At 35.9% G+C, this 18,562-nt stretch overlaps 1 protein-coding gene across 1 annotated transcript in view; it reads right to left on the bottom strand.

Annotated features, from left to right (window-relative positions):
• Nucleotides 1–18,562, bottom strand: part of ATP8B4 (ATPase phospholipid transporting 8B4 (putative)) — a 165,249-nt gene that overhangs the window by 70,555 nt on the left and 76,132 nt on the right. The window contains exons 10-13 of the mRNA XM_059915197.1: nucleotides 18,105–18,301; nucleotides 12,314–12,522; nucleotides 9,719–9,762; nucleotides 4,966–5,131 (exon numbers count right to left, since the gene is read on the bottom strand). Of these exons, the coding sequence (XP_059771180.1) occupies nucleotides 4,966–5,131; nucleotides 9,719–9,762; nucleotides 12,314–12,522; nucleotides 18,105–18,301 (616 nt within the window). The remainder of the gene's footprint in view (nucleotides 1–4,965; nucleotides 5,132–9,718; nucleotides 9,763–12,313; nucleotides 12,523–18,104; nucleotides 18,302–18,562) is intronic.

Below are 18,562 nucleotides of genomic sequence, written 5' to 3'. Positions count from 1 at the left end.
ATGCTGAAAGTTTCTTAAGGCAGAGACCACACCTTTGTATTTTCAGTGACTAGAAATGTGCTATGAAAGTTTCACATACTAAAACACTTAATATATATTAACGCACATAATCCTCATGGCAATGAGGTAGGGATTATTAAAATTATTACAGGCATACCTCGGAGATATTGCAGATTTGGTTCCAGACCACTGCAATAAAGCAAATATCACAATAAAGCGAGTCACATGAATTTTTTGGTTCCTCAGTGCATATAAAAGTTACATTAACATTATACAGTAGTCTATTATATGTGCAATACCATTATATATAAGAATGTACATACTTAATTAAAAGATACTTTATTGTGAGAAAATGTTAATCATCATCTGAGCCTTCAGTGAGTCATAACCTTTTTGCAATAGTAACATCAAAGATCACTGATCACCATGATCACCATGACAAATAAAATAATAATGAAAAGGTTTAAAATATTGTAAGAGGGGCTTCCCTGGTGGCGCAGTGGTTGAGAGTCTGCCTGCTAATGCAGGGGACGCGGGTTCGCGCCCTGGTCTGGGAAGATCCCACATGCCGCGGAGCAACTGGGCCCGTGAGCCACAATTACTGAGCCTGCGCGTCTGGAGCCTGTGCTCCGCAACAAGAGAGGCCACGATAGTGAGAGGCCCGCGCACCGCAATGAAGAGTGGCCCCCGCTTGCCGCAACTAGAGAAAGCCCTAGCACAGAAACGAAGACCCAACATAGCAATCAATCAATAAATAAATCTTTAAAAAAAAAAAAAAAAATTGTAAGAATTACCAAAATGTGACATAGTGACACAAAGTGAGCAAATGCTGTTGGAAAAATGGTGCCAACAGACTTGCTCGATGCAAGGTTGCCACAAACCTTCAATTTGTAGAGAACACAGTATATGTGAAGGCAATAAAATGAGGTATGACTGTATTTCCATTTTATACTGGTGAAAACTATGACTGAAAATAGTATGTGATTTTTGCAAGATCACACAGCCAGAGTGACAGAGCAGACATTCCAAATTCCTCTTCAGTCTGCTACTAATGACCATTTTATGAGAATGCATACAAGAAATCCCTTGAAATGTAAGGAATCAAACCAGGATGTTAATGATTGGTATCCGGTATTGTGTATGTGTTGGAGTGAGGGTGAGAGGGGAGAAGAGAGGAAAAGAATGAAGTGGGGGGGGGGGGGGGGAAACATAAAAATACACTTTAAAACCAGCATCAATAAAGTAAGCCTTTCTATATAAAATTGTACTACCTTTGTATGTAAAAATAGATTAGAGAAAGTAGGCAGAGCTAGATCCATATTTACTGATTTATAGTAATATACAAGATAAATTGTTCAGAAAACTAGTTGCATATTAATCTATATATTATGATTCCTTTTTGTTAAAGACAAACCACCGGGCTTCCCTGGTGGCGCAGTGGTTGAGAATCTGCCTGCCAATGCAGGGGACACGGGTTCGAGCCCTGGTCTGGGAAGATCCCACATGCCGCGGAGCGACTAAACCCGTGAGCCACAATTGCTGAGCCTGTGCGTCTGGAGCCTGTGCTCCGCAACGGGAGAGGCCACGATAGTGAGAGGCCCGTGCACCGCGATGAAGAGTGGCCCCCACTTGTCGCAACTAGAGAAAGCCCTCACACAGAAACGAAGACCCAACACAGCTATAAATAAATAAATAAATAAATAAATAAAATTAAAAAAAAAAAAAAAAACCACCTACACATCTACATATATTCATATATAGACAAGCAAATAGAAAGTGTGAAAGTATGCACACCAAATGTTAACATTGGTTTCCCCTGTAGAGGTGGAATTAAAATTCAGGGAAGAAATTATTAGCTCTGCCTTTATAAATCTTTGTATTGTATGGTTTCACTTGCTACAATAGGCATAAATTAATTTTTGAAATTCCAAAAAGAAAAAAAATTAAAGCAATTTCTTGATCTACCCACGAAATGATATGATAACTCCCACTTCTGGCAGCACTGTGGAGTAGGTGCCAGGATCAACCTCCCCTGTTGCAAAGAGCTACATATTCCACAAAGACAAAACATTTAAATATTTTTGAATGCACCCAGGACTGGCTAGAAAGCAGTCATTGTTCAGGTCAAAGACTGAAAAAAAAATGGGATAAAGGCAGGGCATTTTCTAAACCAAGAGAACTTGCTCATTTGTTTCCAGTCTCTCAAGGCTTTGGTTAGAAAAGACACAGGCCAGGGAAAGAAGTCTAATGGGAGACCACCTCTTAAAATTGAGCCCCCAGAAAGGATACTCTCTTAGTATAAAGGTAAACTGAAAATCAGTGCCCCCTTTAAGAGTCATGTACGACAATGTTCATTGCAGCTCTATTTACAATAGCCAGGACATGGAAGCAACCTAAGTGTCCATCAACAGATGAATGGATAAAGAAGATGTGGCACATATATACAATGGAATATTACTCAGCCATAATAAGAAACAAAACTGAGTTATTTGTAGTGAGGTGGATGGACCTAGAGTCTGTCATACAGAGTGAAGTAAGTCAGAAAGAGAAAAACAAATACCGTATGCTAACACATACATATGGAATCTTAAAAAAAAAAAAAAAAATGGCTCTGAAGAACCTAGCGGCAGGACAGGAATAAAGACGCAGACGTAGAGAATGGACTTGAGGACACGGGGAGGGGAAAGGGTAAGCTGGGACAAAGTGAGAGAGTGGCATGGACTTATATATACGACCAAATGTAAAATAGATAGCTAGTGGGAAGCAGCCACATAGCATAGGGAGATCAGCTCGGTGCTTTGTGACCACCTAGAGGGGTGGGATAGGGAGGGTGGGAGGGAGACGCAAGAGGGAGCGGATATGGGGATATATATACGTATATGTATAGCTGATTCACTTTGTTATAAAGTAGAAACTAACACACCGTTGTAAAGCAATTATACGCCAATAAAGGTGTTAAAAAAAAAAGAAGAAGAATGAATATTGTCAGTAAACTAGAAATTTGAGAAATGTCTGAAAGATAAAAAGTAGATTTGATAAATGAAGAAATAAGAAAGGAGAAAAACACAGCTCAAAGCATTTGAAAAAGAAAATTAATACAGAGGTAAGAGCAACCCCCAAAGAGTCTCCAAATCAGAATCAACAAATGAGAAAAGCAGAAGTGGTCTTGGAAGCACCATGAATAAAATTATTTGAAGAATTCCATTCAGCTCTCCCAGACCATTTGGGCTCCTCCTCCTGCCAGCTTACTCCGAACAGCAGGCTGCAGTGGCATTTGCCCCAGGATGAAACCTTGAAAATGTTCTTCTACACAAAGTACACAATCCACCTAAAGAAACTTTTAAGATTTGAATGCTGGGGCTGGAGACCAAAGCTGAAAACAGCCAGAAGTAGCTTTAGAATTCCACAAGGATAAGAGAAATAAATTAATGAGAGAAAGGAACTCCATGACTCTGATATTTTCTTCCAGCCCAGATCTTAAGTATAACTTTGTCTCAAATTAGGGTTCTGGCACAGATTCCTAGCACTAGATCTGAAAAAGTAAGATAGCTAAACCGAGGTATCATATGAATTCCAGGAGAGGGGAACCCCATACCCAGAAGACGATCTATGTATTGTGCCTCTCCCCCACAATCTTGGGAGACAGGCCACTGTAATCAGAACCTACATTCACCAAGAGGCAAACAAGGATTCTCAAACACAAGTAGGAACAGGCAACCACAAACCATCAAACATTTGAGAACGACATGAAAGTTAGACACAGAACTCAAAAAACAACATTCCATAAAATGAAACATAATAGAGGAAACAAAAGAAGATTTCAAATTAAGAATAATTAATATCCTCAGAGATCTAAGAAAATATCATGATATTGAAATAAAAACAGATAGCTATTAAAATAAAATAGAGCTTTAAAAATGAAATAAACTCAAAGGCAGAGATAAAAGAAATTTACTTGAAGGCATTGTGCTATCCTCAGATAAAAATATAATAAATCATTATTGGCATTATTATTATAAATATCAGTTTAAGTTATAAATATAATTATGTGAATCCTCACAGCAATTAAAATCAGAGGAATGAGTTAGTCCATCATCATCAAGGACAAAACTATGGCTTGAATGCAGTCCCAACAAAGAAAAAAAGAAGAAAAATATATATAGAGAGAAAGAAAACATATATTCAAATGTACATATGCATATACACACATACATATATATATCACACACATACATATATACAGTCTGCAGACTGTATATATTTCACTTTTGAGTTGAAATTACTTGAGTGGTAATTTTCACCCAACAGGTGATAGTAGAAAGAAATAAAACTTGTAAATGGAATAGACTGGGCCCAAATGGAGCGAGAAGCCAATTCACCATCCATTGTCCACCTGCCTCATTGCTTCAATATTAAAGCGGCCCAGCTGATTTTGTTCTCTTCTGTGAACCCTGAGCTCTGAACAACCATCCTGGTAGTGTGGAACTTGTTCATAACGGGGACTAAACACAAGTATTCTATCAGTGTAAATCTGTCCCATTACTGGGAAAATTCATTCTAAGCATACGCCTGATGGCTATCTGCATCTATTAGATGTGCATGTTAATAGCGAAAGCTAAGTGGCTCAAGAGTGTTTCTCTGATTGTCCTGCCTACCAGGAAGCTCACAGTCAAATACGGTGCTCAATCATAAAAAATATTTCATCCCCTTTAACTGGCATATCTAGGCCTTCATCTTTTTGTTGTTCCTATTTCTTTTCTTTTTCTTTTCTTTTAAGTCTCTCCATATCTTTTGGAAGACATTCAGGATATAAATAAATACAAAGAAAAGTTAGTGATAGGTAAACCCCTCATGCAATGCTATATTCTGAATTAGAAAATCCTTCCAATTCCAAACATTCTTAATAAAAATATCAATACTGATTTAAAAAACAAGGCTCACTACTCAGACACACTTTGTACTTACCTGCACTATTTTCCTCTGACATTACAGTGTGGCAGAGTGCAAGTAACCTAAGGAATTCATGCACTTTGGGATCACCCATTTTAATGGATTCCATCAGATGGTGGTCAAAAAATTGAAATGTTCTCTCTGCTTGGGGGTTGACTGAGAAACCCACAGCCTCTTTTTTCTGTAGAAGAACAACAACAACAACGAAACTGTAGACTTCATTCCAACAACAATCTTTTAAAATTCAAAAACACTTCCTCTAAGTATTTTTAGTGCTTGTATGATTTTTCAGCCTCAAAAGCCTGGCACTAAAATGGCTTTCTGTTTCCTCATTACCGTTAAATATTATCTTCTCATTTCAGAGCTATGTAAACCTTCATCACCAGAGCAGTAAACCTTCCAAAAGCATATGGGGAAGAAAAATATCCAATGGATGTACAGATTCTCAAATGTTTACTTCAACTCCAAAATACAAAGAAACCCTGAAAACTGAAAGTTTTTTTCAAAACTTACTTGATGGCAAAACCTGACCTGACTTGAACTCATTTTGGCAGCAATATCTGACCTGGAATGGTATGTGCCTAATTATAGACTTTTAAAAGTCTACTTAGTGTGAATTAATATTTTCTGTTATAAAAATATTAATGTGTTTGATTACAGAGTACTTTCTCTGATCTCACTAGAGTTACTGCATAATATAATGACAGAATGAAAATCAGGATCTTGAGATATTTGTACTCACGTGTTCATTGCAGCATTATTCACAATAGCCAAGAGGTAGAAACAACATAAATGTCCATCAACAGATAAATAAAGAATATGTGGTTATATATATAAAATGGAATATTATTCAGCCATTAAAAAAAGAAATCCTGTCTTTATGCTATGACATGAATGAACCTTGAGGGCATTATGCTAAGTGAAATAAACCACTGACAAAAGAACAAATATTGCATGATTCCATTTATATGAGGTATCTAAAGTAGGAAAATTCACAGAAACTGCGTGTAGAATGGTAGTTTCCAGGAATTAGAAGAATGGGGAAGTGGGGAATCGCAGTTCAATGAGAATTACAGAGTTTCAGACATGCAAGGTGAAAAAATTCTGGGATCTGCAGTACACTGTGCTCATTGTTAATAATAGTTTACTGTCCACTTAAAAATTTGTTGACTAAAAAAAAAAAAAAACAAGACGAAAGAAACAGGGTTCACTAAAGAACAGAACAAAATAGTAGAAGATAATTCAATACTAAATAAGATCTCTGTTAATTCACTGACTTCTGAAAAGCACAAAACGTACTTCTAACTTTTAAAAGTTTATTATTCAAAGCACTAGACCTGTGATCATGTCTTTGCAAGCGCAGTTAATGGGAAAATACTTTTAATATACACTTTGTCTTGGAGACCGCAGAATAATATTTTAAATATAATACTTATATATCCAAGTATATGAGAAGACATACCAGTATACAAGATACTCCATTAGTTGTGTTTATCCCAGAATCATGGAGACTTACCTAATCACAGATTGTTTTGTTCATGTAATAAAGTTTGAAAACAACCACACATTGGGGGGAAAAAATGATCAGCTCACTACTAAGGAGTAAAATACACACTGGCTTTAGACTTCCCTAAACCCCGCCCAGGGAAGAAACTATGACTTAAAGAGATTACAGCCTGTCAAACTGTCATTCAAATATAAAGTCACCAGGTAGTTCTGAACAGATACTTTTCATGAACCCATCTTGAAATAGTTGTGAGAAAGAAAGTTTCTTTGTTTCTTTGAGGATACTTCAGCCAAATAAGAGATAACTGGAAAAACAGTGGGAAAGGGAGTAGTTAGTGGTAAGCACCAAATCTCTCTAACTGAAGAACTAAATATAAAAGAAATAGATTAGGATGGCAAAACAAAATGTATATATTATATACATTGACTATGTAGAAAAGACTGCTAAAAATTAGCAGGAGATCCTGATTTCCTCATTTTAGTATCTGAAGGTCAGAAGATATCATTTAAAAGCTCAAATCAACTAAGAGAAATCTATGTATATTTAAGATTAAGAAGCATCATTAATACAAGTAGTAGGAAAATATGAGGGAAAGAAGGATAAATATAATAATTTTACCATTTTTCATATTAGGAAATTGATAGACACTGCTTATGAAAAAAGAATTGAGTATTGTATAAACTCTTGAAAGTATACAGTAGAGAAACAATAAAATACTTTCCTAAATATTACAAGAGAAGCACACACACAGAGCAGAGTCCATACGGAGAATTATTAAAAATTATAAAGACACAAAGTATAACCTAAAATATTTAACAGAGCCAATGTAGATGGCCCAAACTCACTTATTAAAAAATTGGATGCAAAGCAAAATCCAACCCTCTGCTATACATGAGACACATCTAAAACAAAGTTATTTAGGAATATTGAAAATAAGAGGTGGGCAAATGCAAATCAAAAGAAACCAGGAGGGGCTTCCCTGGTGGCACAGTGGTTGTGAATCTGCCTGCCAATGCAGGGGACATGGGTTCAAGCCCTGGTCCGGGAAGATCCCACATGCCGCGGAGCAACTAGGCCCGTGAGCCACAACTACTGAGCCTGCGCGTCTGGAGCCTGTGCTCCCAACAAGAGAGGCCGCGATAATGAGAGACCCGCGCACCGCGATGAAGAGTGGTCCCCGCTTGCCACAACTAGAGAAAGCCCTCGCACAGAAACGAAGACCCAACACAGCCAAAAATAAATAAAAAAAGAAAAAAGAAAAAAAAAAAAAGAAACCAAGAGACATGACCTCAATATTAAATAAGGTTGAATCCAGGCCAAGGAGAATTAAATGAGTCAAAGAAGAGCACATTCATAATAAAAATATAACCACTGTGAACATCGATGCACCTCAAGATAGCATCAATACTCATAAAATGAAGACTTCAGGGTATATAGGAGCTAGAGAGAGAGAGAAATTATCCAAACACTTTAGTTAACCTCTTTAATCCAAACGATAATATAGATAAAAGATAAATAATGAAACAGAAGGCCTAAATAATATAATTAATAAGGTAGCACTAAAATGACATACAGCTAATTTTATACGTTGAAAACAGAAAATACATAAGCTTTCTTTTTAAGGACCCTGGAACACAGACAATAATTGATCATATTACGCCACAAAGAAAACCCAAATAAATTCCAAAAAAGTAGAAATAATACAAATCTATTCTTTTTGTTTTGTTTTGCTTTGTTTGTTTTGTTTGTTTGTTTTTATAGTTAATTATACTTTATTTTATATTTAACAGTTGCTAAGGGAGTAGAATTTCAAAACTCCCATCACAAGAAAACATAACTTGTAATTACAGTAGTGATGAATTTTTTGTTTTTTGAATTTTATTTAATATTTTTTTTATACAGCAGTTTCTTATTAGTTATCCATTTTATACATATTAGTGTATATACAAATCTATTCTTTTATTAAAAGTACAATGAAGGTGGGGGGGGGGGGTCCCAACTGCTTTGAAATTTTAAAGTTCTTCCTTAAAAACTCATGGTTCAATGTGGATATTCAAATTGATATAACAAAAATAAAGATACTTTAATACACTACAGGCCAAAATCCATGTAATTAAAACTAAAGCAGTGTTCAGAGGGAAATTAATAACCACAAATACTTGTATAAAAAAAGGAAAGAGGGACTTCCCTGGTGGTCCAGTGGTTGAGAATCCGCCTTCCAATGCAGGGGACGTGGCTTCGATCCCTGGTTGGAGAATTAAGATCCCACATGTTGTGGGGCAACTAAGCCCGCACTCTGCAACTAGAGAGCCCACGCACTGCAACTACTGAGCCCGTGTGCTCTGAAGCCCGTGCGCCACAACTAGAGAGCCCATGTGCCACAACTAGACAGAAGCCCGTGCGACACAACAAAAGATGCTGCGTTGTGCAACTAAGACCCAATGCAGCCATAAATAAATATTTTTTAAAACAGGAAAGAACAAAATTTTTTTTTTATTTTATTGAAGTAGAGTTGATTTACAATGTTGCGGTTAATTTCTGTTTCACAGCAAAGTGACTTTTTACATAGTCTTGTCAAAAATCAAAAACTTTGATAAAACATTGTGTTGGTATAGGTAGGAGAAAGCAGGTACTCTTGTACATTGCTTGTGACAGGGTAAATTGATGTAAATTCTAAAGAGGACAATTTGGCAATATTTATCAAATTATAAATGCACATATATTTTGATTGAGCAGTTCCCTAGAAATGGAACTTGTTAGAGAATATAGGATCCATGTGATATAATGTATACACTGTTATTTTTGCTGCATTTTCTTTACAAGCAAAATATTGAAAATATTCTGAATGCCCATTCTTGTCTCCTTACATAAATTAAGGAACATTGGTATAACAGACCATTATTCACCATAAAGAGAATAAGGGAGCACTTTTTTTTCACTGATATAGAAAGATCTTGATCATTGTTGAGGAAGAAAGTTAAGAACAGTATGTATAGTTCACTACCAACTATGTAAAAAATGGAGAAATATATTTGCTTGTATATAATAAATATTTCTGAAAGAGAAAAAAAACCAGGGAACTCTGTGGTTGAGAAACCTGGATGAGAAGGAATTTTGAACCATATGAATCTATTTTTTTAATGTTACATATTAGGTACCTCATCTGGTCATAGTGGAAATCAGGTGTTAGGAACTCATCATTTCTTAAAAGCACATACAATTTGAAATTAAAAGTAAGAATGAATTTTATCACCTCCACACCTTAGTCATGTCTGTCTTCTGACCCAGAACATCATGTACTTCGCCTGACAAAACAAAAATTGAGAATTAAAAATAAATGAAATTGAAACTAGATTTAGTCACTTAGTTTTAAGAAATACACTTGTTTATTAAAGCACTACTACTAGATGACATCATGAGCTCAAACCTAGACATTTTAAGGAGTGTTTTCAAACTGTAATGGTAGATACAGTGATTAACACAGAAAGATACTCATGTTTGCCCAAGATAGAACTAAAATGCAGTACACATTAAAACAAAATAAGGGCTTCCCTGGTGGCGCAGTGGTTGAGAGTCCGCCTGCCGATGCAGGGGACACGGGTTCGAGCCCTGGTCTGGGAAGATCCCACATGCCGCGGGCGGCTGGGCCCGTGAGCCACAACTGCTGAGCCTGCGCGTCTGGAGCCTGTGCTCCGCAACAAGAGAGGCCGCAACAGGGAGAGGCCCGCGCACAGCAATGAAGAGTGGCCCCCGCTCGCCGCAATTAGAGAAAGCCCTCGCACAGAAACGAAGACCCAACACAGCCCAAAATAAATAAAATAAATAAAAATAAATAAATAAATAAGATCGCAATCATGTTTTTCTGTAAATTTTATCATTCTGTTGTTACCATTATCTATGATGCTTGCAAGAGACAAATTTTATTTTTCACTTTATACCCACTGTTGGGGAATCCAAAATGATATCCAAGACAGACCAATTCTCATCAATGCTAGAGCTTGGTGAGTACATCTTTGTCTATCTTGGTTTGGGCCAGATCCATCTTTAATATCTATAATGGCAAGGTCAAATTAGCGAGTAAACATGAAACCACGTCAGAGCCTTCTGCAGTCAGAAAACATAGCCACCTATGTGCCAAACATTTAAAAATAACTATTCTTAGTATAAAGCCGATATGTGCTTATTACAAATATATTGGAAAATACAGGCGTTTTAAAAACAGGAACGAAAACCTATAAAAAAAAAAAAAAAATGAAACAAAACAAACAAACAAAAAAAACCAGATTTCCATTCCTGTTTTATGGAGGACAGGACTGAAGAAAGTGATTCTGGAACATTCTATGAGTGCTTTAGTAATAGTAAATGTATTATAAATTAGAATGGCTATATAAATTTAAGGGTCTAAAGGGATTACTTAAATCTTTCAGTTACTTTCCTGCCTTTTATGAGGGAAATTACAAGCTATCATGGGATTTGTAAATTTGGAGATTTGCAAAGATCTTGGGATATATACTTTGTGAAAAGCAAGGGACTTCTCTAAAAATCACCCTGTGACAAACATATCTACAAATAAATCTTGGTCCAGTGTCTGATAATTTCTTTAGGGTCATTTCCTAGAAGGGATATTATTATAATTATTATATTATCAATAAGTGCCATGGCAAAAGAATCCAAAAGGTCTACAAAATTCAAAATATCTCCAATACTCTAACAGAAATTTTCTCATTTAAACTGCTCTTTGGATTGTATATTTTGAAAACCTCTGAAAATAATATCAGAAGAATAAATTTTAAGAAAAGGTTCTATTTTATCACCTTAATAATAGTGGTATCAGAAATGCACAATGTAACTGAGGGCTTGTGGAAGTCCAGCTTGAAAATCATCTGGTCCACTACCAGAGAAGGGTGGGGCAGGACAGGGGCAGGGCAGAAGAGAGGTGAGGAAACCATGGCGACCGTGGGTTATGGGGTTGGGATAGCAGACGGAGGTCAAAAGGTAGGAGAGTATGAAAATCAACTTCTTGTATTTCTTAGTTTTGCTCAGGGTCAAATCTTACTTTAAAATATTTGGCAATGTGTGAAGTTTCCCATCAGGAGACAAAGGAAAGTCTTCCCTCTTTTTCTCAGATTTCCTTTATTTCCTGAGATTTCTGTATTGAGAAACTGTACACTCAGAGTCCAGTGAAGTGAGATTGGGAGTCCAGAGGAACCCGACAGGACCCTTCCAGGAAGCTTTCGTGCTCTCAACAGAAGGAACTGTCTGCTAACTAGCCAAAGTCGGGGTGACAAGGGTCACATATAACTAGAATGCCTAAAAATCCAAAACAGAGCAGGTATCCTAAAAGAAGCATACAAATAGGAACTGGATATTGATGAAACAGTTTGACCACTCAGAGTAGCCCTATACAGTGTGAATTCTCAGGAATGAATTGTAAATTCTTATGAATACAGACACTAACATCAATTCCAGAGCTGTTAGGAAGCAAGTATAAAATACTGCTTTTACTGAAATAAATCAGGCTATGAAGAACTTGTCCTCCCTGGGATACGGGTCTATCAAGCACCACCGAACAGATCACACAGTTGGTGCACTGAAAGGAACCTCAGACAGTATCACATCTAACCCCCGTCTCTACCCATGAATGGTAACAGATCCAAAGTATCATCTGAATTATTCAACATTCATCCAACAAATATTTAGCAAGTGTTTATTATGTGCCAAGCACTATGTTATTAGATGCTGGTGGTGCCCATATTCATCAGAAAAAGAGATTTTTTAATTAAAAAATAAAACAGTGCTGCTTATTATTTTTAAGGACTGTTAACAATATCAGGAAAAAGGAACTGTTTCCCTTACCGTAGATTCTCCCATTAATGGAACATTTTTTAAAAGTCATGATGTTTTCAGTGAGGGTACCCGTTTTGTCAGAGAAAACATATTCAATCTGGCCTAGTTCCTCATTGAGCGTGGTCGTCCGAGCTTGAGCAGGTGTTGCCTTCCCAGAGTAATACATCTTCCGATCCCAGTTTATAAAATAACTGTGTCCCAGACGAATTACTTCCACACTTTCATCATTAAAATGGAAAAAAACGAGAAATACTCCATCAATTTCAGAAGATACAAAGCTTTGCCAAAGCAAGAAGTCTGCCAAAGTCTTCAGAGTTTAGAAGAAAATGTGGATGCTCTGTCTCCAGGTCTTAGTGAACTTCAGAGGCATCTCAGCGGAGTCTGTTCATAAAATGTTCTAAGTCATTTCCTTGTAGCACCTTGAAACAATGAGCTGGCTTTGCATAAAGCCTTAGGGAATGTTCCATGCTTCTCTACTTACATTAAACAGGCCCAGTAGAGATTTCTCCTATAGCATTTTAGTTGTTTGATGTGGCTTCACTTTGCCAAAAGAGGTAGAAAGGAGTATCTCCATGAAGCACTAAGCAAACCATAATAGCTATTGAGTAAAAACAGGTTATGTTGTCATATTACTTTGCCCATTGAAAAGAGCATTGTCTCATGATCTAGTGGTGATTTATGATTTTCCAGCTCTAGAAGTGGAATTTCTGAAGCCAAGGGTATAATCGTATTCAGTCTTTGTACACAAGGCAAAATCAACTTCCAAAAAGGTTACAATGTAAGTTTCTACCATTAGATTACTGAAAATTATCTTTTAGTCTATGCCAAGTCAAATGGTATCTCATTACTGTTTACTGCATTTCTTTTCTTATCAGTGAGTTGAATTTTTTTTTTCAAATTTTATTGGCCAGTTATATTTCTTCTCAGAATTATCTAATTGCATTACCTGCTTATTTCATCTTTCCTATTCAGGTATTCGTGTATTTCTTATTGATTTGTAAAAATTGTAGATATATATATGGCATATGTATCTATATACATTATGCTAATATGTTACCCAGTTTATCATTCATCTTTTAATTTTGTTTCCACTATTTTTGACACAAAGAAGTTTTCTCTCTTTAATCAATCAAATTTATCAATAGTTTATAGTTTCTGTTTATAGTTTCTTTTCAGGGAGCTTTGCTTAGGCCTTCCCTATGGCAAGATTATATATATACAGATATCTATACTCTTTTTCTAGTTCTTTGTTGATATTTTCCCCACATTTAATTATTTATTGCAATTAGAATTTTCTGAAGGATGTGCATAGAGAAGCTAATTTCAATTTTTACAAAGTTTATTCATCACCATTTGAACATTGAATCCTTTCCCCTACTGTATTGAGATGCTTCCATGTCACATATAAATTATTTCTTCAGTAGAATCTGTTTTAGACATTTCAATTTTGTTCCTTAATGTGTTAATTAATGCACCTCTTATTTTCATTATTGTAGCTTTATAAAATTTGGCATACCTGGAAAGAGGTAAGAAAATCTTTATTCTCTTCTTTTTCAAAAATTCTCACCTGTAATCACTCATTTATTCCTCTTGATAGAATCAATGTATTCATCAAATAAACTTTAGAATCAATGTATCAACTTTCTCATTAAACTTATTTGGAATTTTTATTAAAGTTATATTAACCTCTTAATTATTTGAAAATAATGGATATTTTATAACATTTAAACACAACTTCAAGAAAAAGGATAAATCTCCCCAGGAATTCAATTTTGAAAAAGTACTTCTATTGGTAAAGAGTTTAGTTTTGTTTTGCTTCTCTTTGTTTTTCACAAAGGTCCACACCATAGCTTGATAGATTTGTTCCTGGACATTGTATCTTTTTATTGATGGGAAAATTTTTTAGTTGCTTTTGGCTTAAAGGAAAGTGTTTTTAATAGTAAAAGCTTTTCTTAATATTAAAAAAAGTGATTATGTTACAAAACACAACATTGCACTGAATTATCTTACTAAGAGTTTTACAGAGTTATTCTTTCGGATTTTCTAGGTTTATAATCACATTGTCTCTGCTCTTCCTTTCTAAGAGATTTTTTTCAGTTTCATGTCTCATTTTGTTCATAAATATTTTAGTTGCATGTGTTAGTACATTAACAAGAAGATCCAGAACAGTATAAAATAGTAATAATAAAGCAGGGACCCATAGCTTATTTCTGATGTTAATGGGAATTAAGCTTTGGTTTTCTCATCTGTAAATTGAGAAAGTTAACAGCAGCCTGATTATGCTAACTCTGAACATTTGTCTCCTTAAAGACAAAAGATGACACCCAAGTCCTTTCTGGGCACTAAATCCTATGCTTCTAGTTCTATAAGTACATGAGACATCTATATTTCCCTCCCCAGCAATGGTAGGGTGTCAGTTCGTTTTCTAACTATTTAAGTGGTAACACTTTTTTTCACCCAAACTAAAAAATCACACTATGACTCTGTAGAATCATAAGATATAAAAATGAATGTCATATTCTGCATGTATTTATTTATACCTTATCTTATCATGATTTATTCTTCATATCATTCCCACCCCACTTCCTTGTAAGTTCCTTGCTGGCTGTTCTAATTCAGCTTTGTTCTTCCTATTCCATTCACTCAGAAAGCATTAGCACTTACCATGGACCAGGCAGAGTGCCTTACCTGTCATAGGCAGTCAGTTAGTGTTGAATGAGAAATCTGACCCTCTATTCCCTAATTACACCAAGAAGGACATTAAGACCTAGAGAGGTTAAGTGACTAACCCAAGGTCACACAAATAATTAACCACAGAACCAAGACTAGAATTCAGGCATTTGGTAAAGTCAATGCAGACCTGACCTTAAGAATGCCATAAAAATGGCATTATGCAGGTAACTGATCAATCACTTGAAGCTTTCATTCATCTAAAAGTAAAGTATCTCCCTAAAAATCTAAGCAAAATTAATGGAGAACAGAATTTGATCCTTTTGTGTTGCAGTTCAAGTCAGTGGAAGTAATCTAAATTAATTTGAATTCTTAGACCTTAAAATAGTCTGTAGAGAGGCAGAGTATCCTTTTTGTTTGGGAAAAGAGCATTTAGGAGAGTCACAATGGAACATTTAGCTCTTTGTTTTATAATAGCAGAGAAAAGGAGACAAATGCTCAGAGTCAGTACAATCAAGCTGCTTAGTGTTTTCTGCCTGGACGCTCAAAGAACAGGGCTTATGATTCTGCCCATTCTGAGGCAAAATAAGCACCGTGGAAACAAGTTTCTTTTGTTTTGGAAAAAACACTAAAAAGCTAATTCCTTGGGAGTACAACAGCTGCACTTCTTAAGATGATGTATTAAAAAACTGTAGCTGGGTATGTTTTAACACTATAGTTAAATTTACAGCATAGAAATACCCTACCAAAATAAATGTCCTATGCTCACATAGAATTGTTAAGCATTCAAAGTAAATTCTACACTTTTATCCTCAAGTGACATGGCACTAATTTATTCCTTGTACCTATTCAAAGGCGTAATGGAAGCTTTTGTAGAAGGCCTTCATCCCTCCAATCAGAAATACCTGGGATTTCTCTTTTTCCAGATCTCGGTCTTAGCAACCTGAAATTCCCTGGAATGCTTTTTCCCTCAAGCTGAACTCAGAATCACTGTTCTTATTTGGTGAGCAAAAATGCTCACATTTATCTTCATCAATACCATGGCTTACCAACAGGTAGAAAATTCCAGCCTCTTTTTTTTTTTTTCTCTTGATGTCTTGGCTGATTAATAAATCATGCACAGCTCAGACATAGACAATGTGCCAAGTGTTAGAAGACTTGGGTTTGGATCTTGGCTCTGTCCCTAACCAGCTCCACAATCCTGAAAAAATCATCTCATTTATAAAAGAAGTTCAGCAATAACTACTTCAAAAGATTTTGGGGAGACATAAATGAGATATTGCATATGAAAGCACTTTATGTAAAATATGAAATGCTATCTAGAGGTAAGGTGATATTATTTGGAGCAGAAAGGAACTCAGAAATCAATTATCTCAATCTGCTCATTTTAGAGCACATATTTCATAGACAAACTAAGGCACAGAGAAGCCAAGTGCTTTCTCCAAGGTCACACAGCTATTAGTGGCAGTGACAAGACCAGAACTTGGGCTCAGACTATTCCAAATAGGTTTTCTTTCTGCCACTGTGGGGGACACATTAGAAGGAAAAGGAACCTGGGAATCCAGCCTTGGTCTTTAAAAAAAACAATCTTAAAAATCATTAAATGAAAAATGCCAATGCACTTCAAAGAAAGAGTGTATACGAAATACACTTCCTTCGTGAGGACACATGAAACTGCACGTGTGCAGATGATAAGGCACTATGAGCATTTATTGTTCATTTCGACATAAAAGGAAAGCTATAAAAGCTGACCATAGGTCCTCTGGCAAAGAGCAGGATTTACTACAGACTTTATAATTGGATACAAGCATGAGAGGTCCTCAGAATCAACGATGAGCCAGTAGGATACATTTTAAATAGAGCCCGCTCTGACCACAGCTCCAGAAGGCCCAAAGCATTTTGTGGTGTTGTGGCCCCATGCCACTACTTCCAGTCAATTTCCCACAACTTGACATTTCAGTTTCCTGACTGTTCTCCAAAACAAGGGTGGATTTTGTGCATTAAACTTCCCTTGTTTCATCATAGCTAGGATTTTGGAAAGAGAGAAAAAGAAGCTCTTAAAAATTAGTGGGGATTTAGAGCTGGTGATTTTGTTTATTGTTAAAATACTGGTGATGAAGAATGTCAAACAACCAAGTCTCATCTTGGCTCCAGTGTCTTTGGGACCATCTGACTCAGTCTTGGTAGGATTAGGATCAAGAATGTCTCAGGTACAGATTCTAGGGCCAACTTTGAAGCCTTATCAAATATATATATATAAACACATACATACACACACATATATGTATATACATATATATAGAGAGAGAGAAACAGAGAGAGAGAGAGACAGCGAGACAGAGAGACAGAGACAGAGAGAAGTGTGCTTATGTATAGATAGATAGGTAGACCATTTTAGCTCTAGTTTGTAGGACCAAATCTAGAAATGACAGATCAAGTTGTAGAGGGAGTTATGAACCATACTTCTTATTCAACAATGAATAAGTGCCACCAACTATATTTCAACTCCTTCATGTACTCACTGAATAGTTACTAATAATAATAGTAAAAATTAATATTCATTAAGCTCTTACAATGTGTCAGGCATTTGTCTTAGAGCTTTACAGGTTTGTTTATTCCTCATACAATCTTTTTAATTAGAACTATTACTTTCTCCATTTTTAAAATGAGGACCCTGAGATACTAGAAGGTGAAGTAACTTGCCCAAGGTTATGGAGCTAGTAAGTGGTAGAATAGGGTCTGAATCCAGGTATCTGGAGCCAGACAAGTGCCAGAGAGGCACCATCTCAATAGATCTCCCCAAATATTCTTCCATTTCTTTCCCAACATCAACCCAATTCTAACTCATCAGGTTGCATGAGATTATATCACAGTCCATGTATTCCAAAGGAAAACATTCCTAAGAAACCAAATCAAGAGGAAAATAGAATGCATTTTTTGTAATTTGAAAATGTAAAAGTTAAACGATTTGAAAAGCTTAGTTGCCTCATTTGTAACAGATGTAGCAGATCATGAGCAGTTAGAGGGAGACAGCTATCTCACTGTTGTAATTTTAAAACAAAAAAAATGATTACACAGAACAAAGGCTTTTGATGAAATGGCTTCACCAAAGTATAAACTCTCATCTTACCTCACATATAAAGAAATTGGTACAACTGTGTTGAGAATAATAATATATGACCAGAATGTTAAGAATCCTGAGAACACAGAGTTCTTCTCTCCTTCATTCCAAAAGAGGAAAGTTCTGAATTTGTCCCCAACTTGATTCTCCCAGATTGAATTTCCTATTGCAAGAATAATTCCCAAGCATATCAGAAACCCAAAAATCTGAAATGAGAATAGAGGTCTGGTTAAGGTTAACTTGAATCCCAAACTGGTCATATCAAGGCAATCTACCACTTCTAACTCCAAGAAATTATCATTTGAAAAGCAAGTTATGCAAAGCTCGTCTTACTTATCATTAATCATACAAGTAAAATGTAATATATTTATGTTGGGAACTTGGCTAAATATTTTACATACATTTTCTCACTTAATTCTCCCATTGACTCTCTGAGATAGGAACAAACATTATTCACACTTTACAGG

The sequence above is a fragment of the Balaenoptera ricei genome, chromosome 2 (genome assembly GCF_028023285.1).
Source record: "Balaenoptera ricei isolate mBalRic1 chromosome 2, mBalRic1.hap2, whole genome shotgun sequence".
NCBI lineage: Eukaryota > Metazoa > Chordata > Mammalia > Artiodactyla > Balaenopteridae > Balaenoptera > Balaenoptera ricei.
The sequence above is the reverse complement of the archived record's forward strand: the minus strand, read 5'-3'. Positions and strand labels throughout refer to the sequence as shown.